Source organism: Amblyomma maculatum, chromosome 5 (genome assembly GCF_055883805.1).
Source record: "Amblyomma maculatum isolate TAMU_Amacu chromosome 5, ASM5588380v1, whole genome shotgun sequence".
In the NCBI taxonomy this organism is placed as follows: Eukaryota; Metazoa; Arthropoda; class Arachnida; order Ixodida; family Ixodidae; genus Amblyomma; species Amblyomma maculatum.
The window spans coordinates 138680108-138704517 of record NC_139348.1 but is presented as its reverse complement, the minus strand read 5'-3'; the positions used below and the strand labels follow the sequence as shown (position 1 = coordinate 138704517).

The 24410-nt window shown below is 47.1% G+C and overlaps 1 protein-coding gene across 1 annotated transcript; it reads left to right on the top strand.

Annotated features, from left to right (window-relative positions):
* The first annotated feature begins 5778 nt into the window (after window positions 1-5778).
* Window positions 5779-19032, top strand: LOC146189721 (endothelin-converting enzyme homolog). The gene is made up of 3 exons (XM_084605333.1): window positions 5779-6171; window positions 12855-13538; window positions 18064-19032. The coding sequence occupies exons 1-3, from the start codon at window positions 5779-5781 to the stop codon at window positions 19030-19032; spliced, it is 2046 nt and encodes a 681-aa protein (XP_084461459.1).
* Window positions 19033-24410: the final 5378 nt, after the last annotated feature.

Below are 24410 nucleotides of genomic sequence, written 5' to 3'. Positions count from 1 at the left end.
GGGAGCAGCTAACGCTTGTTGTAAATGATTTTGTAAACACTTTAGTCTGCTTTCGAGCGCAGTAAGCTGGGCCCTTGCAAGAACTTTGTGAGCAGCAACGGCAAGAAAACCCTGCCAAAGTGAGGTCTGTAAAATGCTTGACATTCAGGCATGTCAAGCTTCCTTCGCGAAAAGCATAAATTGATTTGCACCTCTCTTATCTATCTTTAGTATTCACGTACGCCAAAAGATAAACGTGCGCGCGGCGTCACTGCTAAGGACTGAGTCGTGGTGACTGACGGTTGACATTACACTGTAGTTGACATTGTCTGCTAAGAGGAATCGATGGAAGGAGCTTGCTAGGTCATGTGACCATCACGCTACTTCCTGTCAGGGCGGAAGTCGAGACCTGTCGGCAAGTTTTCCGGGACTGGAAAACAGTACCCACTGTTGTTCGATTGGCTACACCAATTCTACCCACACTATGCTTACATCCTATGGTGCCTTTGCGGAGGAACAAACAGGGGTAACTTACTGCTGCGTTTTCGGTTGCCGTATACTAGAGAAAAGCTACCGAAGGACGCTTCCATCCTCACGGGGTTGACATCAGGCAGGGTCAAGAAATAAGAGATTTTGTTCTTTTTCTCATACCATAGCTAATCGAGACAGCGCTGTTCAAGGGATACAGATTACGCAGTGATTGGTGTAGCATTTTATTCATTGGTCATTCCTAGTTGAAACAATACGTTTATCGTCATGAACAAATACAGCAAACCATTAAACATATCACTAGGAGCCAAGGCAGCTTGCCTCAGTAATAGTTCGTTACTGGCATAAAAAGAAGACAGTACATGCCTTGCGACGTGCTTAAACTAGTCTTATAGCATACTTTTACTCGTTCACACGCTTAATAACCTCTTCCAAGTTGTCGTGAAGTTCTAGAGTTTCCTTCCAAGCCATCCATTCGGGTTGAGTTGCCACAAAAATTTTACGGCGAGCTGTTTTGAAGAGTATGTCGCAACCGGCGCCGAAAGGAGCATCATAAAGCAGCACTACATCCCAGTTGTACTGTGCGACCATAGGAATGTCCTCCATTGTGGAAACGAGTATGGTCGGACGCTCGGTATATGCGTAACCCGCCTTCTCGATGACCGCCATTGATCCCTGGAACCGGATCGCTTCTTTCAGCTCACGCTGTGTGGCCACCGTCGAGACCAAGACAACCGACTGACCTCGCGCGTGCTCCAGAATAATCTTGCTCTTCATTTCAATGATCATCCTGTGGCACAGCGATGAAAAGTCCTGCAGCTGCACCCGGGGACTGCCGGCCAGAATCTTTTCGGCATGCTCCTGCGCAGCCATGATTCCACGTTCTCGGAGCGTTGTACAGACTGCCCGGACTTCACTGTTCCCGAGCCAGGGAAACCTGCTGCTCCCCAAGGACTCGTGGCGTAGTCGAACAAGGCAAACTTCTATGAAGACGTATTTTGAGTGAGGCCTGGCAGGGATTCCCAAGCAGCAAGTTAGGTTCAGGGGCGTCCGCAGAATTTTTAGGTTCAGTTCAAGAGCCTCAAGGCCGGAGACTTCCAGTTTGTCAGCAATAGCGAGAAGCCGCCTTGAAGAAAAAGCCCTTCGCTGTCGACCCTCGTATAACGATAGAATAATCTCGCGGTATGGATGGCCAACATTCAGGTAGTTCTGGAAGTTCTGCAGGATCAGGAGGGGAGCATCAGTCGCCCATTGTACTCCATTAGCCAGGAATGTAGCGAAGAGTCCAGGTTCCACAAGGTAAATGCGGTCGGAGCTGAAAACAGCGTTTTCCGCGTAGCGCAGGATTGTTACTTTGCTTCGTAGCGAAATCTGAAGGTTGGTCAAAAAGTTATTGTCTTCTGTGATGCCCTCGCCAACAATGATGGCATATTGCGGCCACCTGTATTTGATGGCCGTGAGGCACAGCTGTTTCCGCAGTTCCTTCCTTGCTAAGGCCACCACGCAGTCTTCGAAGCAGATGTGTCGCAGTATTTCGATTTCCCGCTGGCTGAAGCCGCATGTATCGTCTACATTAAGTGTGCATCGTGGGTTCATCAGTCTCAGACATTCTAAACGCAGAGAAAAGTCTTGGCACTTGCCTGACATAGAAGCGTCATCCATAGCGGTAGCCTGCTTTTCCGCTCGGCCCCGCTGCTTCTAAAACGCTTGCTACAAGCGGTGGGCGAAAATGGCCTGGTGTTCGTCGCAACGCTCGCACCTTCAACCGCGCTGCGTGGTGCAGGTGGTAAGTCAAGATACTGCGCGGGGCAGGCAAAAAAGGTGATAAATTCGTAGTGGTATATTAATTATTGATACCGGCGACCTGGATTGGTTTCTGGGCGTAGTTTACGAAATGCGTTAGCATTGAACATAATTTAGATAGCTTTTCCTTACTGATAATATAGGGCTTGGTAATATTGCCACAAACCTTTGAAATCTACTTGTTTTCAACAGCCGCCAGCATGCAGCCTTATCATTGTGGTTGGCGAGCACAATTGGATATTATAATTTTGTTTGTTCATGGTCGGTATCGCGAAACGCGCCTTTATCACTTTCTCTACAGCGAGATGCGCCGAGATTAGTCTCGAATAATTGCAGGCAATCTGAAGTGTTTCCGTTTTATTCAGCTCTTGAAATTTTAATAACCCTTGGCTGATTTATGTTGATGTTTCTGTGTCGGCTTTAAATCATAACATAACCGACAAGAGGGCCCACTCGGGCCCATTAACGGCCGAGCCTGAGGTTCCACGACTCCGCCAGACGGCACTTGACCTAAAAAAGTTACAGCTTAAGGACACTGAATGAAAAAGAGTATTGACAGGTAGAAATAACGGAATACAGGCTAGTGGGTTGACACAATTAAGGTAAGAATTGGTAGAAAATATATTAGCAGTCACGGCAAGGTAAGATGCACAGCGACGGTCCATTTCAAAGGGTCTAACCTTTGAATTGAATTTTACGAAACCCTGGCCCTCAGTCACCAGCGGCCTCGGAGCAACTGACCACGGCGGCGGTTAGACCTGTGATGCAGCGGAGGGTGCTAAGAATTTTGGCTCCGCTGGACAGGCCGCCAATGGAGACTGACCCTGGCGACGTTTAACGCTAGAACCCTAGATGGATTGCTGTGGTTACTGCGTACGTAAAAAGAGCTACATAGCCTTTGCGTGTCATTGCTCTGTCAATGAAAAATAAAGGGCCCAAAAAATGGACACCTGTGATCTGAAATAGGTCAGCCCTTGTGATACTGTCTGATGGAATGTGGGCCGCAGGCTCTACAGCAGGTCGGAAGCGTTGTTTCTGACACTTGTATCATTCTATCGTAATCCCACTGGTTGAGTCTCTTAAATACTTGGGCATAATATATGACCCGCAGTTGGACTAGCGACTCCAAATTAGAAGCTTTATCTCTAAATGTGAGCGCCTTTGACCGGTTGGTAGGGATCAGCAACAACAAAAGTGCGGTATGCGTCGGGACACTACTCTTTTTTTTTTTCTTTTTTTTTTACCAGACCTATACATACGGGCAATATTTGAATTCGGCTCGCTCTCTTTATCTGGGTGCCAAAGGTACAAGCTTGAACCCCTGTTTGTTTTGGAGCGACGCGCTCTGTGCCTTTGCTTAGGTCTGTCTAATACAGTGGCGAATGCTGTGCTGTACTTAGAAGTGGGATGCCTAATCTCAATTCACAGTTTTAGGTTCTCACTATGCGAACCTTTTTCAGGTTTTTCTAGTCTTTTCCTGAATTTGCTAACTCCATTTTTACCATAAACCGCTATTCACTTCTTTGATAATGTTTGACCTAGGTATAAACTAACTCAGACTGCGTTCACTAACCATCTCCTGTGGAAAATTTCAGTGTCAATAATTTCCTCATTTCAAGTTAACCAACGGCGGCCTGATACTATATTGTCACGTGGTAGTGACAAGGTCGCAGTCTCAAAAGAAAAGACAGGCGTAATAACACTGAAATCAATACTTTACAGGGTTGGCTAGCGCCCGAAGAAGAACTGAGCAACTCGGCGGTGGCGATAGCAACAAATGTGCTCGTCGGTCGTCGAACAAAAAATGGCAGTCGCACTCGTCAGCACTCAATTTAAAGGCGGCGAGGAAACATCTAGATAAAGCCGCAAAGGCTGACTAGCATAACCTAGAACATGGTCGCAACACACGAGAGCGGCTGTAATCTTCGAGATACATCTCGACGCATCTTGCGTGACAAAGAAAATGATAAAGCGTCGTCTCGCGACAACGAGCACGAACAACGAACACAAAACCGATCCGCGTGCTGGAACCCCAGGGATAAGGCTGCATGACGGTGGCTGTCGAAAAAAAAACAAATAAAGATTTGAATAGTTCGCGGGGCAGTATTCCCATTTGACGACACCCTCCCAGGGAATGCTAGGAATTGTCCTGCCAACGTATTAAATAGGGTTATAGAAGAATATCCAAATAATTTTCATAACCAATTCGCTGCTTTTGCAGATGCCTTCCAGCATAATGAAAAAGGAAGTTACTGGTATACACTTCCGGGCTCTTTATAGGAGCTATTTATTTCGGGCCCCTGACTATCCGCCTATTTTTGTTGCTAAGGTTCTGGCCATTGAGTTGGCCTAATAAGGAGTCCTTACAGTGCTTAAACGGTTGTACTTTCCGACCGTTTTTTCGTCTTGACAGCGTTCGAAGATTCGGGGGATACTCCGCTCAGGGGGATATACTCCGCTCAGGGGGATACTCCGCCTTCAATTCCTTATTCCACCTCACATTACAGAAGTACTATTTCACTGGGCCTCTGGTCACTGTGGTATCTCACCTAATGAGATCGCAGATTGTTTAGTAAACTCCGCCCTTGGTCCATATAGTGTCCCGTACGTCCCAAATGCTGTCTACGTCAGTATATCACAGTTTCCATGCTTCCAACGGCTCCACTACCTGAGCATCTTCTTACAGCAGCAGATTGCCAAGAAATAAAATTTCCTAGGAGTGTGCGCATATGCAGTTTAAAGCAATGTGAGGCGTCTATGACTCTCTTGTGCTGCAGAATGTCACAACTAATTCTTTATTTATGTCGTTCCGGGTTATCTATGACCAACCTGTGTAAGTCTTGTGGCGAAATTGAGTCCATAGATCTCTTTATCATCTGCTGCCAGTGGTTTGCTTCTCTTCGCAGACTTTACTTGGAGATGCCCCCTCGCTAGCTTAGGGCTTTCTATATCTATTTCGATTCTCCTCTCCTTGGGTGCAAGCGCCAAAGAGTACTCCTTGAACCCAGAGTGCGATTATATTCACGATTATGTAAATACGTAAGCAAATTTTTATGCTAGAATGAGAATTCATTGTTTTTATTTCCATTTCGTTGTTTTCTTTTTTACTCCAAGTTAAGACTCATAATTATCCAAATACTCCACTCCTTGTCCACGAGGAGTCTTTTCTACCTGCAATGCATCCTGGCTGATCCCACGTCGGTGATTTTATTTATTTATTTGTTTATTTAAAAGTACTGCCAGTCCTAATTGTAGGCCTTATGATGGATGGAAAAAAACTATTTGCCACATATCTGAGGTGTTCGTGACCTTAGTGGTCACTTCTGCCATGGTCGATCCTGGTTCCGGGATGCCCCACTGTGGTTTGTGCCGTTACGAATAAGGAAATCATCATCATCATCATTACCGGAGCCGCGAGCAGCATGCGACGTAGAAGAAGAAATCGGTGTGTTCCCTCAGCTACAGTGCACAGTGCACTGTAAAGTTTGTACCTCAGCCGAGGACGCAATGGGCGTGTTGAACCCGCTGGCCGTTATAGTGATAGGAGTCACGTACGGGGTCCTCAAGTACGTTATAGAACAGGCGGCACTGGCGGCTTTCCCTTGGTGCGACCACCCAACCCGTTGCTTCAAGTACGCCGACGAGCTGGCGGCCAGTCGGAGCCGAGACGTGGACCCATGCGACAACCTGTTCGAGCACGTGTGCGCCAACTGGGAGCGCAACCACCCGCTGCAGCCTAGCGGCCAGTTCTCGCTGCTCCAGGGACGCGTGTCCGTGCTGCTGTTGGACGCTCTCGAGAAGCCGCCTGGCGGCTCACTGAGGCCGTCCGCAGTCCGGAGGAGCGTGGTCGCCTACCAGGCTTGCCGCGCAGTACAAGACCAGGAGCGGGACGACATGAAAGTGAGCGCTCGACATTAGAAGTAGCGAACAGTGTACCTATTCATGGTCTGATGATAGCTGCTAAATGCACTCTATTTCATTCTTTTTTTTTTCTTTATTTCTTTTCTTCCTACAGAAAGGGGCAGCCGAGGCAAAAGGTTGAAAAACCTGACGAGGCCTCGGCAACGAAGCAAAGTTTGACAGACCAGTGAAATAATACATTATCAATCTAGGCATATACAACCTAACACAAATAATAAACGCATATGCCGCAAAAAGATTGTTACACACGTGAAACCACAGCAGCAAAAGAAGTACACAACAAAACCAAAATAAACCGTATTGCAGACACATACATTAGAATCATAATTTGCCATCCATTTATAAGCTGCTAACATAGGCGATTGATTCACTCGCTCCAACCAAGAAAATTCAACCAAAGCGTTAAGATCAACATACAGAAATCTTAATAATTTCAATATCATAGTCCGTATCTGCGATCACTGCCGGTTTTTAATAGATGTATTGCGTTACCATTTCTAGGTCCTCGTCATACTGTCCTTAATCCAGCCTGTAAGCAAACGGTGAGCAGCATTAGAGAAGTCTCGTCATTTTGCCTACTCTCTACTTCAATTTTTACAAACTTTCTTGGACAAGATGGGACCTCCTAATCTTGCGTGTATTTGAAGCTGCGAATGGTTGTGCTGGAACGCGCTACTGGATATTCATGGCTTCTCCGCACTGTGCCACTGCTCAAGCAGCCGACCTCTTCCGAACTCCAGCATAGTGAAAAACAGCAAACTGATATCTTAAGATCACCTCGAGTGACGGGGGAATAAAATGACGGGGGAGTAAAAAGAGAAGCGCAGAACTTCACAGGTTAACCATTGAAAGCCGCGCGACTAGAAGCATAGAAGTCTATAGATCATGCAGCGTCAGCCCACTAGCGTGTTAACCTCGCATATCAACAATACATTGTGCTGGCCCTGGCAGGCAAAACCTGGGCACCGTGATGAAATTCAAACTATCTCAGCTTTAACGGGCCAGTGTTACAGCGGGCGTTCAGAAGAAACCTGGATGTCTTGTTACAAAAATCTGGATTGGTGGAGACATTCACGACGTCCCAGTCTCATGACCACGCGCCAGTAATTCGAGCACCTCGAAACGATCACACAGTGCTATGCTACTATGAGAACACTACGCATGACTACACGTTTTCACGGTGTTCTATAGGACCGTGAGGTCACACGGAATTACTGACCCTCACATAGAATGTGTGTAATTACCTCAAAGGCGTCATTCGATGTCGATGCAGATAAAACTTTCAATTGATGTGAAGGATGATGGGTGGCATGAAGTTAGACTACGCTGGGCAAGTCATTCCAGTCCTTTGAGATCGAACAAAAATGTCGAGAAGCTCTGGATTGGTGGAGATATTCACGACGTACCAGCCACATGACTGGGACGTCCTGGAGGAGACAGGGTAAACGGTCTTCTCGTGGCTCCTGCGAGTGGAGGTGCGCTATAGGCAGGGCTGATAACAAACTTCAGCGGGAGATGACAAAATTTATGAAAAACACACAGTATTAATTGCCATGGTACGGTGGATTGCTAAGCTTGCATAGCTGAGCATTATGTTTTCAGTCTGGTGACGGACGATAGGAGTAGGACGAGTACATGAATCTTTCCGCGCGGTTCCTAGTACAGCACTCTCGTATTCTAGTTTGGGTTAAATAAATGTTAACTAAGCTAGTAACGTTACTGACGGAGGTGCTGGCGCAGGGTTCACCAAAATAAACGTATACATGATTAGCTTCGTTAGTAATCTGTGTTAAACAATATGAGGGACCATTAGAATACCTAGCACGCACATGTGTACACAGCAGGGATTTCCGAGTTTTACGAAATTGCGATTATAGTGACTGAAATGTCATTATGACATATAAGAATGTTAAATAAACTTATTGTGCTTATGGGAATATTGGGGTGGGTGGGGAATCGAAGCCTGGATCTTTTGGCCGCCAGTCAGACAAGCTACCTGTAGCGCATCAAGAAATCTTCGTTGGTGATGATTAAAGGGGGGCCTTGAGTGTATTCTCAGAAATAAAAATAAAATTAAATAAATATACAGCTTGTTTTTGCGAATAGCTGTAGAGACAGGAGAGGTCTTTGAAGGCACTCTTTACCATTATCGCGTCGTATTATTAAGGCGCAAATTAAGTGGTATACGTATGTTTCTTTATTAATGTAGTCAGCAAATACTTCAACCGTTTCTAGCAATTTCTTTTGTGCTTGCAGGAATGAATTATTCGTGTTTTCCATTTAAACTATTGCGTTCCTTGAGCCACATATAATTTCTGTACATATAGAGAAATCATTTTGAATTCAAGCAATAAGTGGTACATGAAAAAGAGGATTACTTGCGCAGCCGGTTCCACCTCGTTCATTTATCACGGTGTGGACAGAATGAACAAACAGACAAGACGCCTCATGACAACGTGGTCGGGAATATTTTGCCAAGCCAGGCTCGCCAGTACTTTTTCACCAAGGAGGCTTGTCATTTCGGTATGTTGCACTACATTGCACCAGAGATTGCAATGTGCAATGTACATTGCAATGTGTAGAGTACAATGAAAATTAGCACTGGGTGAACTGTTTAAAACAACAGCAAACATAGCAAATATACCAGCGCCAATGTACAACAAAAGGGGGCGCGAACATTCATAGAAAGTTTTTTTCTCGCTATGATTGATCAATTTGGGTGTGGGAGCAATGCCTTCCCCTTACGCGGTAGGTGCTTGGCCTGGCAATCACCAGAGTGTCTTTAGGATACACACTTTTTCTGGTTTTGTGTGCGACATCATGGACACGAAATTTACTAAATCATGGTTATTTGCTTTCATCTTGCGAAGAACAACACATATTGGACATTGTGACCTTCATTCAGGCTGCTCCAGGCACTAAACAGCGGCCGCAGTGTGGACTACCTGGTGCCACCCGTTAATAACTGTAGGTTATTAACGATGCACCACTGTTGATGCGCACACTCCCAGACATCCTTAGAGTTAGCGGCGGTCGCTGTTTCCACCTCAAAGGAGATGCTCTGGACTTGCATATCAAGCTCAGCCGGAAGTCAACCACATGTAGTGACAGAAGGGGGTGGTCGTTTGGTGCCCAGCTTTCGCCGGTTCAAGCCAGAGTAAAGGTCACAGTCAGAATTAACAAGCAAAACAAACTTTATACAGCAATAGACGATACAGAGCAATTCACACTAAAACTTGAAATACACAGACAGGAGGCTTTCATAAGCGTTCAATAAGCCCGGAGGCTTTACAACATTGAACAATAGTCGAGAGAGTTAAACACCGAATTGTTCACCGGGAACTGTCGCAGACTAACGTCTGTAGAGTCACGATGTGACCGTCCTGTAGACGAGCGCCGCTCCATCCCAGATCTCGCAGGCTTGCCGAACAGCGGGTTGACCACTGGAGCCGAGCAGTAGCACAGCAACGCTCACTGCAAGAGTCGTTCTAACAATAGCTGGCTGGCACAAGCGCCGCAATCTCAATAGGGTGCGCCGCATCTGTTTGTTAAAACGCGCCAAGGCCAGCACGTACATACACGTGATTTTGGCTCTTTTAAAGTCCTTTCTTCCTCCCGCCGAGCCGCGCGTCATCATTTTTTAGGCGTGGCAGAACGTTCTGGTGAGGACTGACACATTTTTGGCCAGTCTAGTCACCGTCGCTGTCGGATGGTGAAGTAGGGGGGGAGGGGGGGATTCCGATGCGCACAGGGCTCTCTTCTCGCGCGCAGAAGGCGACGTTTATCCAACATTCTCGAACCCTCTATGCGACGCCGCGCGCTGGCCTTCTTTCGCGCCCTGCCAAAGCACCGCGCGGCGGCGCTGTTGCTCCTGATGGAAAGCGCCATCTATGGCGGAAAAATAGAAAATGGGAATATGGGGGCCGCGCCAGCCGCGCGTTGTCCTTGCACTGCCGCATTCCCAATCCCTTCCGAGCACATGCAGAGCTCTCGCGCTGCGTTTGCGGCACGTCACTGTGTACTGTCAGCGGCGCGGCTTGAGAAAAATCTGCTTGCTCGACATTTATATTCCGTAAATCGAACTTGAACAGGGTTGAAAAGTTTGTTGACAATGTGTACTCTTGAAGCAGACAGTAGACAACTACGATAAATACTGTTCGCGATATGCGTATCGCAAGTCAAGGATCATATTGCAAACGTCGCTTCGTTTGTGTTTTTAGCCATTTAGTCATTTGTGTTTTTAGTCATTTTTAGCGATGGTTTATACAGCTCGTTCGCTCGAGAAACCGCCGGCGTAGTAGTAGTAGTAGCCTCACCATGTGTGAGAAATAATCGAGGGCTCTTTAAAAAATGTATAATTGTAATTTGTGGTTCTTGTGATTGATGATTGACTGCTGTGCAACTGTGGTTCTTATGATTGATGATTGACTGCTGTGCAACAGGCGATGACGAGTTTATGAAATCAATGAAATGAATTGTTCAATTAAAAATAAAAGAGATGAAATGGAAAAGGGGGCTAAACGGTGTCAAAATGCTTAGAATGATACGCCAATGCTTCTTTATGCTAACTAAAAATGTAATGTAAATGTGAAAATGTGTGATGATAATAAATAAATAAATACAAACAAAATGAAAATGCATTCAAAGGTGTCAAACTGCTCAGAATGGAAACCAGTGTTTGCCGATACTTAGAATCGGTGTGTAAAATTAGCAGTAAATATAAAAAAAAAAACAGAAAGAATAAAAAGTAAAACACCGTCCGTGTGTGTGTGAAACGCTATCGCGTCATAACCTTAACGATGGAGCTTAATTATCCACTAAATCGTGGTTGGTTGGTTTCGTTTATGGGCTTTAATGCACCAAAGTGACTCAGACTATGAGAAGCGGTGTAACGGAGGGCTGCGGAAATTTCTACCACCTGGTTTCTTTAAACGTGCATTGACATCGTACAGCGCACGGGTACATTGCTTTTCTTTTCACCATCATCGAAAACCAAATTTTTAGTATATGCTGGAAATACTGAACGCTCTATAAGCACTACGAATCGAAGCACTCAGGGGTGCACTTGATCAATATTCTACCTCTCTAATATGAAGGTCACGCTTTATTTGTTTGCATATGACATCCTTGCATAAGTAATCGTATTCTCTTTGGGATGAAAGTTTATTGCGTGCTGGAGACATTTTTTTGTGGAAGTTGTGTTTAGCAACTGAAAAGCATTGCAATGTAATAGAAACGCGTTCTCCATCTATTAAAACATTCCCCACTGATTCGTTCATGAGGCAGTGCAACGCATAAGCTCTGAAAAGGTAGACTAGATTAGAAGCTAGGCTGGGAAGCAGGGCTCTGAAGAAGCTTATCTTAGCTATTTCGGTTCTCACACCGTGTTTGGACTTGAATTATTTGAGAATATGGGCTATACCGCACAACTGGTTGTGCAAACGCATCGGTTATTGCCGATAGGGCTAAACCAGTGCACGCGATGCACGCGCGTAAATAGCTATAGAGCGCAAAATCATGCGCAACGATTAAAAAAAATTGATAACAAGTTTTAATGTTTTATTGTTCTTTGCATCCGCTCCCTGAGAATTGGACAGGGATGCTAACAAAGTTACTATTTGCTTAGGAACGTTTGAGAGCAACAAAAGTGAATTCTTGCTCACATTTGTTCATTGACAGCAGGCATGATCACCTCATGAAAAGTGAGAGCTTTCCTTTCGAGACGGAGGATGCCCTTGCAAAGCTGGAACTTTCGCTCATTTCAAAACGAAGCTGCGATGGGCTTCATTTCAATTATTGTGATGCTCATGCACCAGTGGGGCAATACCCAAGGCTTCGACGTCTTCGCACGCGAGTTGGAAAAACATTCATGCTATAAATGCAGTGCTTCGGTAATTTCAGTGGGTCAATTCTGAACCTACGAGAAATATTTTCTGGCGAGCAACAGTTCATATTTAATTTAATGGGCAGCTTCCACTTTTTGAACGAACCTTTAGCCTGTTCACATCTCATCTCAACCTTCATTGCTGGCAAGGAGACCAGCATGCTTGAACGGTAATTTACTGAATCAAATCTTTTTATCTTTTCGTTCAAAGGCATCCAGAGAGAGATCGCGCGTGCCAGGCGCCGCTTATCTCCTACTACCCGCTCGGACTGATGGCGGGTACGTGCGAGCTACTGATGCTATACGCCCGCGTGCTGCGCTCCTCCCCAGTCAAAGCGCCAGTACCCCCGACGGCTCGATGCCAGGGGAGGCGTGGTGCTGGCATCTCGCAGAAAAACTTGAGCTCGGGTTCCCTAGGCAGACATGCGACGATTTCGTGACAGCTGGTCGATCACGTTTTATAAAACAGTGCGGTATGCGTCCACTCCTGCCTTGGTCCTCGTCCTTTACGCTGCTTAATCAAACATTAACAAGTTATTATCATATTCAAGCGTTAGCGTCCTTGAAAATTTAACACCGGATTCTCAAATAACCATGAAAGATACCATGCTATAAAATCTCCAGCGTCAAGGCAAGTTAAATAATGACAAGGAATGAACTTCGAGCAAACCGTTTTTGAAATCACATCAATTGATTGCAGTTGAGCTGAGCTAATCGGCGCAATAATCGGTCTGTCCCGCACGTGCACTTTTAATTGGGCGCATTGCGTCTTTCGCAGGTCCTATACGACGTGTTCAAGAAGTTCAACTTCGAGTGGCCATCACTGTCACTGCCAGGCAATTTCGATCCGTTGGATTTCCTCCTCGGTCTCTCTCTCGACTATGGCCTGGCGACCCCATTTGTGCTCTCTCTGGAGCCGTACCTCAAGACCGACAAGCGGTACAGCCTCTCACTGGGCTTCGCCATCTTTCAGCACAATGAGACGTTTGAGGAGCGTACCCTGGCCTCCTGCCTGCCAGCCGTGGCACCATCATCAAAGCATACTTCGCAAATGGCCCAACGCGTGCATACGACATACGTCGAGTGGAACTCAATCTTGACGGCCACTTTCGCCGACGGGCGGCTGTCGCGGAACTACAGCACGGTAGAAAGCCTGGCAAACGGTACTGCGCCGATAGTTAACCTGGCCGACTGGTTGCGCGTCATCAACGAGCGCCTGCCCCAGGATCGATCCATCCACAAAGACGAGAACGTGCTGGCATTCGGAAACAGCACCACGGTGCTTCGCGAGCTGCTGAGAGTGACCAAGTTTACAGACAAGTACGTGGGCTTGGCTCTGTTTGGCGGCTGGATCTTGGTGCTGCAGATATATGCTGGTGCTTCGTACCCACTGATGGACTGCTTTCACCCGTCGCAGATTGCCCTCAGATCGGCATTTGGCTGCCTGGAGCTCATCAACCAGGTTAGAGTTTCTCTCCCAGGGCCGCTTTGGAAGACGCGCATGCGCCGTTATTGAGCAGCGATCTCTGCCTATTTATGCATGCGATGCCTGCAAGCAAAGCGCTGGTACGGAATCGTACGAGTGGGGAACAGAGCAGACTAATCGAGGCATTCCGGTAGAAGGATGTGAGACAACATTGGCTCGAAAGATAGAGTAGTCGTAAAGCGGTGACTGCCCTGCCCAGAGTCTCCACTCCCAAATTCAGTGTTGAAGTTGAATTTGAAGTCGAATTTGAAATTCAGTGTTGAAGTTGAAGTCGAAAGTTCTGCGAGCGGCTGTGCTCATGCAGCAAATCATCATGCCACGAATCATCATGCAGCGAATCATCATGAATTCGTATATAGGTTGCTCGTGACGCTTCCAGTGTAGTATAGCCGTTTAGTGTGGGTAAACTGAACGTCGATGATATTACGCCTGAGATCGCATGTTACGTGAGCTACGAAAAAAAAATAACTTATATGGAGCGAGATTAAGTAAGGCAGTCTTTTTCTCATTTTATTTTTGAGCCCAACAGAGGGATTAAAAGTACGCGATCGTTTCAACAGTTACGTTATATATATATATATATATATATATATATATATATATGCCATAAAAAGAAAATTGGCGGTGGTTATATTTATCCGTGCTTCAGAGCCTTGATACTGGATATAATTAAACGGGACCAATAACAATTGAACCCTGTGCGGCACTTAGACAGGTCCCATGCCTTTTTTCATATACTTCCCTGTGACTGTATGACTAATTATACGCTTTCCCAAGCATTTAAATATAAACCTCGCCCTCTCCTACTTTTATTTAGTGCAAAATGACATATGACAGCATGCAAAAAAAAAAAAAAATTACGTGCGTTGTTTCTACACTGATAAACGAGAAACTTAAAAGGAAGAACTGCTGCATTGCATCAGTTGTGAAGTGTGCTTGTTGTGAAAACACCTACATAATAGGCTTAAGCTATATTTGTAGCACTGAATACGGTTTGTACGTGCGTTCTTCATGTGAGACGTGTGCTACGCGAAGACTATGCGGCACGTGAAATAAAAACGCGAGTTGCCGTGTTTTGCGTTGTTTAAACTTACTTTCTTACCTTTATTAGAGAAGCGTCAGCTGTATTAGGACGTCTTTTGTGTTTTCAATTTGCCTCTCAGACTTTAACGGGATATAATAGTGAGGTTTAAGATTTTTAGGTCAAGATTTAGTTTCTGTTTCGATTTCCTACTTTCCTTGAGGTGCAGATGCCTGCCTGTTTTCGGCATTCTTAGCGCATAGGAAAGAAAACCTGGGCCAGGGTGCGCTGCGCCGCTCTGCGTCAGTACCCTCCATGGAGATCCCGTCAAAACCTCCGCGCAGCGCGGCCGAGTCGTCTGCTCCCCGCGGCATTGAAAAGCATATGTTATCGTCTCCTCTACGCTGTATTCCAGCGCGTGTTTGCACGCGCGGTTGTTTCTCTCCTCCTCCGGCTGCGTTATGGCCTGCGTCGCCCTCCAACAAAGCGGGAAAAATAAGAAAAAAAAGTAAAGAACTAGAAGAAAAATTGACGGCACGCTTTTTTCACAAAACCTGTGTGGAAACGGTAACGGGATGTTTCCGGCTTTTTTTTTTGTAGGTATCTCGTACCGCTCGTATCTCGCACCTCTGATTGCAACTGGCGGTACCGCAGCAGCCATCGCGGAACCGATTCGGCCTGAAGAAACCGATATACGTCAATCGTTCTATTCTCATACGCGATCCTGCTTCGGGAGCTCGAAACGTGCCGAAAACAGGCACCACGGCGCCGGTAGCATCCTGTGTATTCGTCACACTGCTGTAGAAAATGGGTCATTATGGGTGGCAACGTTTACTTTCGTTCACCTTGTTGGGGGTCGCCTAAAACATCTGTCTCAAAAGGGTTGAATGCGCCCCTTTCAAATGAGGAGTCATAAAGGGGAAGGAAGCTTCCCAACTGCCGCCCGGAGCACTCGTCGCTGTGTACACTCGTATCAATTATTCTCCACGAGAAGGCTGAACCCTTCATTCTCTGAACAACATGGAAGTAGATATCAAGAGGTGCCGCCTCAAGTTCCTCAAAATACTTGTCGTTTGCCTCTCACCTTCGAGTAGCAAATTCGCGTTTATGTTTGTTTGTCTTAGCCTGCCAACAAGTGCTCTTTGAAAACAATGTTTGCGGTGATCAATCAATTATAATTTCTCGGTTTCGAAAGCAGCGACAAAAATACGTTTTTAGCCAGCCTTTTTGACAGCCAGGGAACCGGAAAAAGCAAAAATAAGAAACCCCACTGGCAAAGAGCGCCGGCTTTACGCGCGTCTGCACGCGACCATCCACCCTCCTCCTCACTCTCCTTCTCCTGCTCCGAGGGCATGTGCGGCCGCTGCCCGTGGTACGATCTCCCGAGCGAGCGGACTGCGCAGACTCCGCAGACAGCCGTGCGCAGCGCGGGCGTGGCTGCGCGTAGGTCCGTAGGTTTTGTAGTTCCTCTCCGCTCCGCTAGAAACCGAGCGCGGGCGTCGCGGAACAAACTCCAGCTTGGGTTCCCTATACGTTGTAAATGCGTCGAAGCAAACGGTGTACTAACTCAAGTTTGACTCAAATTGCTACGGTGGCCCTATCTTAATTCCTTGTTTAAACAGGAGTGAAATATCCGATTCTAAGGTTAAGGTGGATCCTTGACATTCTGCCACGACGGAATGAAGGAGCATTGTATATTGTCAGCCTTATCATGCGCTTTCCAAAGCTGTCTGGGGTGAAAACGTACTACCTATATGGTATAAGGTCGCTTCGCTCTTGTACTGAAATTTATACTATAACTAGTGATCTTGAGTACAAGACGAATAGAAGAATTTCTTTTCCCCACGTTAAAGCTGAGAACTATCCAGCGTGTCCCGCGTGTGCCACTAGACTCGGAATATTGATGTTCGAGTGACACAGTGAATCGACTAGTGCTTCGTCGAACTCGAAGGCGACCTTGAATTAGTTCCTGTCAGGTAACACCCAAGTCGAGGAGAACGTTACAAATGCACATTGCTGAGGAGACTGGATATTAAATTCTTATAAATTGATGTTCGAATGAATCTAGTTTAATTATGTACAGACCTTTCCAAGGTGCACTTGCGTACGTCCGAACACTGTAGAAAGTATCGGTGGCGGAAGAGTGGGCCACAGGTTCTTCCACGCTTTCACCCGGTGTTTACAATAGGAGCACAGGGAATATAGGGTGATGTAGAACAAGTGTTTTTGGGGAAGCTCTACAGGACAGTGCGGGTATTAGAGCCTTCAGGGTAACTGAGAAATTGGGGAACGTATGCCGAAGCCGATAGTGACGAACACGTTGCTGCCTTTTTATTTATAGCCCAGTTTGTCGCCTCACTTCTGTTTGTTTGGGACCTTAGTTTGCGCCTTCGCCTAACTGGAAGTTAATACGTGCATCACCAGTGAAAAAAGAAACTTACATATCATTTGCCCAATTTCCGCGCGCTTTCTGACCGTGAACCTAAGGTGACAGCAGAGATTCCTCTAGTGACAGTAGTTTTCTATGTAGGTACCGCAGTAAAGTACCACAGAACTAAAGAATAGAAACATTCCCACAAAAATCAACTAGAAAACCAAAAAAAGTACTACCCAACAGAACTGTTGATGTTAAAAGAGAACTACAGCATGTATTGCCGCATTTTTACCATTGCTCTGTTGTTTCGTTTTTCAATGGTAAGTGGTTAGTCAAAACTTCATAAGCAAAATGAATACTGGTTTCCACATAATAGTCATAAATATGTCTCAAATGTTTTGCAAGCACGGAATAATGGCGACAACAGGGTAATTAAACAAATCAAAAGGGAATGCTGAATGCCATACTACATGATATGCTATGCTGATTTATATATAACCGGCTATGCTGATTTATACATGTCGTCAAAAGGCGAGCACGTCCAAACAAAAGCACGTACGCAACGAACTCCATGCTCTCCTCACCACTTCTCTATCAAATTGCCGCATAAGCGTTTCGAGAAACACCAGAGCATCTTCGAATTATAGTCGACGCTCTAATTTATTCGACCGGCGGTACGTACGTGAAGGTTCGGGCGCCGGAGAAGTCATGTAGTCAACTCATTTTTAAATTCTCTGCAGTTCATGGGAACCTTCACATTTACCGCGTGTAGGCAATTCGTCTCACTGTTCTGTTGCTCTATGTGTTGACAGGCGGATGCGAACTTCATGTCGGGAAATTTAGATCAGTATTTACATACGCATCGGCAATGCAAGCTGTCACCTTCGCGGTTGTAAACATGTTAAACGATTTCAGCTGTGTGGAATGGCGTATTATTGTAGGTAGAGTCCCTACATTTCCCTACTGCTCTAAGCAACGTCGTGCTGAGACGATGTTTGTTGGTGCATTTTTTTTGGCTAATGATTCACTGGGGATGCCTTAGCGCATTATGGTACTTATAGTTCCATCAGCTGTTCCTGAAAAACCGTACTCCCGCTCTGTTCCAGGTAGCCCCTTATGCATTAAGCCGCTTGCTGGCTGACGAATTGGTCCTCTCCGGGGCCATCTCCGCCACAGAAAAGGTCTGGATGGCCCTGCGCACTAGTACGCAGAGAAATTTCGCCAACCTCACCTGGATGGACAGTTCGTCGGCTGCAGGCGCCGCTGAACACGTCGGGAGTCTCATTTCCGTCGTGTCCCTACCGTCATATCTGAAAAGCGACGAAGCCCTAGAAGCGTACCATGACTTCCTGCCGGAGTTCTCGCAGCCCTTCTTGACCTCGCTTCTGGACACCCGGCGCCGTCTATCAGACAAGTACAAGCGCCTTCTCAGACCCAACGAAAGCATCGTCGTGCACCGAGAGGACAGCACGCTCAACATGATCGACGTGAACGCGTACTACGTGCCCATGAACCACCTGATGATCATACCCTCGGCCATCATAGCTCCACCGTTCCTGACCATGGGAGTGCCCGACGCGGTCAACTACGGAGCCATAGGCAAAGTCTTGGGCCACGAGCTGACACATAGCTTTGACCCCAAGCTGAGCAACGCGACTAGAACCGGTGACGAGATAACATGGTGGAGCAGGTCCTCATACGAAAATTTCGAAAAGAGATTCTACTGTGTTCGTGACCAGTTGGGAAATATCACGAAAAACAAACTCCATGCTATTGCCGCTGTATCCGAAACATTTGCGGACACAGCCGGCACCGAGAAAGCGTACTTGGCGTACGGCATGTTGCCTCAACAGCAGGGTCTCCTGGACTACACGCCGGAACAGCTCTTTTTCATTGCGTCTTGCTTTGAGTTCTGCGGCCCGAACGCTTACCATTACCGGAACCCCCCAGGTCTGTATCCGGCTCTCGCGCTTCGCTGCAACCTGCCGGTGGCCAACCACCACCGCTTCTCCGAAGCCTTCCAATGCCCCAAGAGTGCGACACTGAACTTGGCTGAGCGATGCAGCTTCCACTGAGAAGAGCGACCATACTAAGAAACCTTGTCCTCTATCGTCGCACTTTAGTTTTCTGCACTATCATTTTCGGATATCCAAAGTCCCCATCGTGCACATTTTATATAGAAATGAGGAGCATGCTAATCCTTTAATCACGCCATACATATAAATAAGGTGTCCCTGAGCGTATTTCAATTTTTCCCACGACAGATATTGCAATGCGTGCCGAATTAAACTTTGCCCAGGCGTCGGGAACGTAGAATTTATGTGCGGTGCACTTTTTGTTTCGGCGCATTGTATCGTGTTGGTATTTGCAGCAGTGTTGCAATGTTCGCTAGTTTCTGTGTTGTAAAAATGGAGCGGGCCACCCACTCTGTGGATTAATAAATTCAGCCCAAATTTCGAAACAACACTCGAGGCGTATACTCTGAGTAGGTATAGCTGCAGCACTACCAACGTGTCGGTGATTGCTGAGGCGGCTTTCTGACGCTGCAGTATCTAGTGCGAATATAAATCTGCATCACAGAAAAGATAATTACGTTTAAAGTGCGCAGTCGCCAAATTCTATTCCAAATTGAGGCTTAAAGGGACACTAAAGAGAAAAATGAAGTGGGCTTGCATCGATAGAATGCCAGCTCCTGGTTAAAAAAGCCACTCTTACTGAAAACAGAGTGGTTATAGGTTAATAAAGAGAAAGAACAGAGATACAGGTATCGCCGCCACAGCCGAAACGGCCGAGACTCGCAACTACAAATCACGTGACGCGCAAGGGATCCCGGAGGCTGACAAATGCGAATTACGTTGACTGTTTGAATGCTGTAGTCGGTTTTGTCTCGAATATGATAACATGCTTTTATCACACGTAAACGACGACGAAAAGACGAAAAGACAACGTAAATGTTGCAAGGCACATATAAAAATATACTCATTTCGTCCGCTTCTCGGTAGATGCCTCTAGTCTCTCAGCTAACATGGCGCTACAGGCGTCCACTTCAGTTTCGGTATGGTGGCTAGTTTCGATGTTCCGGCTCAAGGCACTTCATGCGTGCTCGGATAGTTTGGTCTGGGCCTGCGGCGCCTGAAATCACTCATTAAGCCAGCGATTATGTGGACGATGAAGTTTAGCCTTAAAGGAGTCTTGGCAGCTAACATTTAAGCATTAACTGTTTATTGCATTTCATTCCACACACGCGAAAGCGTGCAGGTGTTCAAGCCGTTAACTCACCGGGCGTCAAGTTCTCGCTCGACAAAAATAGATGGGGCGGCCATGTACTGAACAGGTCCGTCAGCGTCGTGGGGCTAAAAGCTCGCACGACGGTCATAGGCGATCGTTGGTCGCGCTGGCGTCATCACCTGTGTAATGCAAAAATCAGTGCGGCAATAAGGTAAGAAACCTAACCCTGGTAAACTATGCCGAAAACAGCATACCTTACTCTGGTTTTTTTTTTTTTTTGTGCAGTAACATGTTCACCAAGCCCTTCTTCATGAAGGACGACTACTGTGTCAATAGTCCACGAAAAAAAAAAAAAAGAGACGCGTTTGATATTGCAGCCTGCGTTATAGACGACACTCCACCGTCTATTCTGTTGTGACGTCACACGAGCATTTAAAGTTAGCGTTGCTGTCGGTGGGAGGAGTTTTCTGGTTGCGATTTCTATCACGTTTTCTTTTTTTGTAATATGCGCCGCGCGCTAGGCACTAAAATTAAATCACAGATTTGTCTATTATTCACAAAACTACAAAACAGCAATACATCGAACGCCCTGTCATCGCCCCTTTAAGGGTAAATAGCATAGCGTCTTTAGCACCGTCTTTTCATTCTGCGAATTTTTGGCATCGAGAGACTGGTAGAGAAGTGGATGATGCCCGGCTGCTTGCTATAACATAAAGAATAGAGCAATTAACAACACGGATGCACGCAGTTTGTTTGGCAGTGTCTAACTTCTCGCTCTACACTTAACAGCTTGCGATTGAAGTTAAGTATGCCATCGCTCGGAATCCTTATTGCAAATTTGCATCAAACATGACTAACAGATGGATGCTAAATGCACGGGAAGCGAAATAACTGCGTATCACCTAGGACGTTGTACAATACGTTCGTTTCACTATTTGAATCCGAAATCGCTTGCGTTTTTTCCGACTCAATTCAGAGTTACAGTGGCGGCGACGCCTTTTCGACTGAGTGAGAGTGTTTTCATTTCAGCGAGAAGTAGCGGTATGAACTTCTCTCGAAAAGTGGCGAGCTCACGGTCATTCTGTTGGGCGAAAAAGAATGCAGCCCAGTCGACGTTGGGAGATGGAGTGTTTACCACGGAAACACGAGAGAGGGCATCAGCGGCAGTGCTGATGACACCCTGCATATAGCGAACGTCGGTAGTAAACTCCGAGTTCTAAGCTAGTTGGCGGAGTTTGCGTGAGATGTGCTTCGAGAAGTTGGTGCAGAATGCATACGCCAGAGGCTTATGATCAGTCAGTACGTGCAACTGGCATCCTTCTACAAACTAACGAACGTGCTGTACTGCGGAGTAGATGGCCAGGAGCTCTCGACCAAAGACGCTGCAGCTGGTCTAAGCATTAACTAGCTTTCAAGAGTAAAAAGACAATGGTCTCCACTCGGAGTTAATGCACTGCTGTAAGACGGCTCATACGGCCACGCCATAGCCTTTACCCTCGCCCGAGTAAAGGTCTGTCTAAGACGGAGGAGCGGCTTCTACTCCGTCTTTATACCAACACTCTGCTGTGCCCGGCAGCACTCAAATATTTTAATGCTTCCTTCACGGGCAGTTGTCCGCACTGTGCGGAGAACTCTTCGGACATCTACCACATGGTGTGAGTTTGCCCATCCAACCCAGCTATTCCTCCTCACCCCAACCCCACTCGGGGGAGGACTGGGAGGCGACCCTGCTCGGCTGCTATGACCTGCAGGCCCAAAAGGCCTTGGTCGAGCGCACCTGGGCCGCGGCCTACGCCACTGGGGTTCCGTACAGGGACCCCACCTAGTATTTTTAAGGACCGGATCTTCAAAGATCAGGCATACCTTTACCCCTTTTGAGTCATTAAATGCTTTTCAATGCCACTACCACCACGCTGGAGGCGTTCACCGTCGATCGCGTAGGGGTGTTCCTGCGCGGATGGACCAGAAGCGCGGCGTTCGCGACTGCTTGTTTTGCGGCAGTAAAGGCGGCCCGGGTTCTGATGACCAAGAAATGGCGGAGGACGGGCCAGCGCTTGACCGGAGGAGGTCAGCGAGCGGGCGCAGCAGCTCTGCAAAGTGGAATGAAGCGGCTGAAAAAATTTACCAGCCCCACAAATTGCCGTAAATGGCACAGTGTTGTAGGCTGGGAATAATTGATGGCCGTGACGATGGACGCGAGAGGGCGGATACCCTCCGAGGATATGTGATGACCCAAGAACTCGAGCTCAGAGGCACCAAAAACACTCTTTGAGGCGTTCAAAACCAGGGCGTACTGCTGTAGACGCTTGAACAGAGCACGTAGGGGCTGTTCATGATCTTCAGGCGTGGGGCTGGCGAGTAAGAGATCATACAGATACGCGAAGAGAGGCGGGGGGCCCTGCGTGACCTCAGCTATGAGCCGCTGGAAGGCTTGAGTCGAATTACGTAATCCAAAAGGCATCCGCCCATACTCAAACCAAAGAGCGTCGTAATGGCGGGCTTAGGTATGTTGGCGGGTTCGATGGGAATTTGGTGAAACGCCTTCACCATGGTCAACTTTGCTAACAATGATGCAGCCGGAGACTCGCGACGTTAAGTCCTGGATGTGGGGCAGCAGATAGCTGTCGTGGACAGTCTTGGCATTCAACGACCGATAGTCGCTACAGGGACGCCAGTGACCGGGATCCCGCTTGGACACTAGATGCATCAGAGACGCCCACGCGCTGGACGACTGGCTTATAATGCCGAGCGGCAGCAGGTGGTTGAACTCACGTTTCGCGACAGTGAGATGGTCTCCAAACAAGCGGCGTTGTCGAGCAGCTGCGGGTGGACCCCGAGTGACGATGTGGTTGGTCACCGTATGTTTCGGCGCCTGAGTGAGGTTGCATGGCTTGGGTCAGCTCAGGGAAATCCGCCAGCACATTTTCGAACTTGGAGGAAGGTATCAGTGTGCGGATGCCCATGGGAGCAAGGTCAGTCAGGACTCCCGAGATGGAGAGATGAGTCAAATCACCAATAAGGCGATGACGCCGCACGGTGACGTCCATTAAAGAATGAGCTTAAGTGTCTCCAATAATGTAGCATCTTGCACTGATTGGGCGTGACAGGACAGTGATGCAGCAGGCAAAAGAAGCTTCAGCCGTTGCTTTCGCAGTTCAACTAGGGTAAACCAGAGCTAAGCCACAGCAACGTTTTTCTTGAAATTCAGTCAGTACCGTTAGCCGTCACCGATTATCTTGCCTTCGCACGGCATGGCCTGCCCAACCCAATTTTACGCAAAGCATGGTGGGCTCGTGCTGAAAAAGCGTTGCTCCAGCACCGTTTGAGAGACAATATTGAAGGACGAGTCTAAATTTGCCGACGAAAACAGTTAGGTGGCACCGTCATGTGATCATCAGTGGTCACCGGAAATGCAGGCCCGATAAGTCTTTCCCAATATGGCGTATTCTTCAAGAAGGAGCTAGATATAGGCTTGGAGGAGTCGGAAAAATCATGTACGCCTCGCACGTAGTGTACATGATATATGTAATTTTGGTTGATTGATCGATAGTCTGGCTGGTTGATTATTTGGTCAGTGAGTATTAATTGGTTATTGGTGAAAGAAACCAGCGTGATGTAGACGAATAATTTGATGGGCTGAATGTGAACACGTGTGATGAAAAACTGGCTGGTATAGTCGGGGGTAAAAATAGTACAAGTGACTGACGACTACTGTGACATCCCAGCACGTGGCGCTGGGCTTCGCAGACATACCTATTGGGCCTTTCCCATTTTTGCAGCATAGGGAAGGGGAGCGTCAGGAAGTAACATTTTTCAAGCAAGCCGACGTTCCAACGTCGAAGCGCCGGCCTTACTGACTGTCGATGTGGCATTTTATTTTCCCAATCGTCATGAGCAAGGATGGTTTCTTTTTGTTACTTGTATGTCCATATTAAAAAGGGAACATGAAAGGGCGAGACAAAACAAAGGTTGCTGTGCCGGGACAGTACGCTGAAACTCCGGTACTGAAGCATAGGAGCGTCCCGGCACTCTCGTTAACAGCTTCTTCGCCAATGGTAGCGCCGCGCTTTTTCATCCCGAGGATCCGGTGATTCGTCACATGTGCTAATTTTGCGTTCTCGCTACAGTGCTAGTCTGGCAACGTCGTCTGACGCTGTACTCTATGCGTGCTATAATGGGGAATGGGGGGAGCGTTGCTTGAGAAAGGGTTTTGCTGTTACTGTGG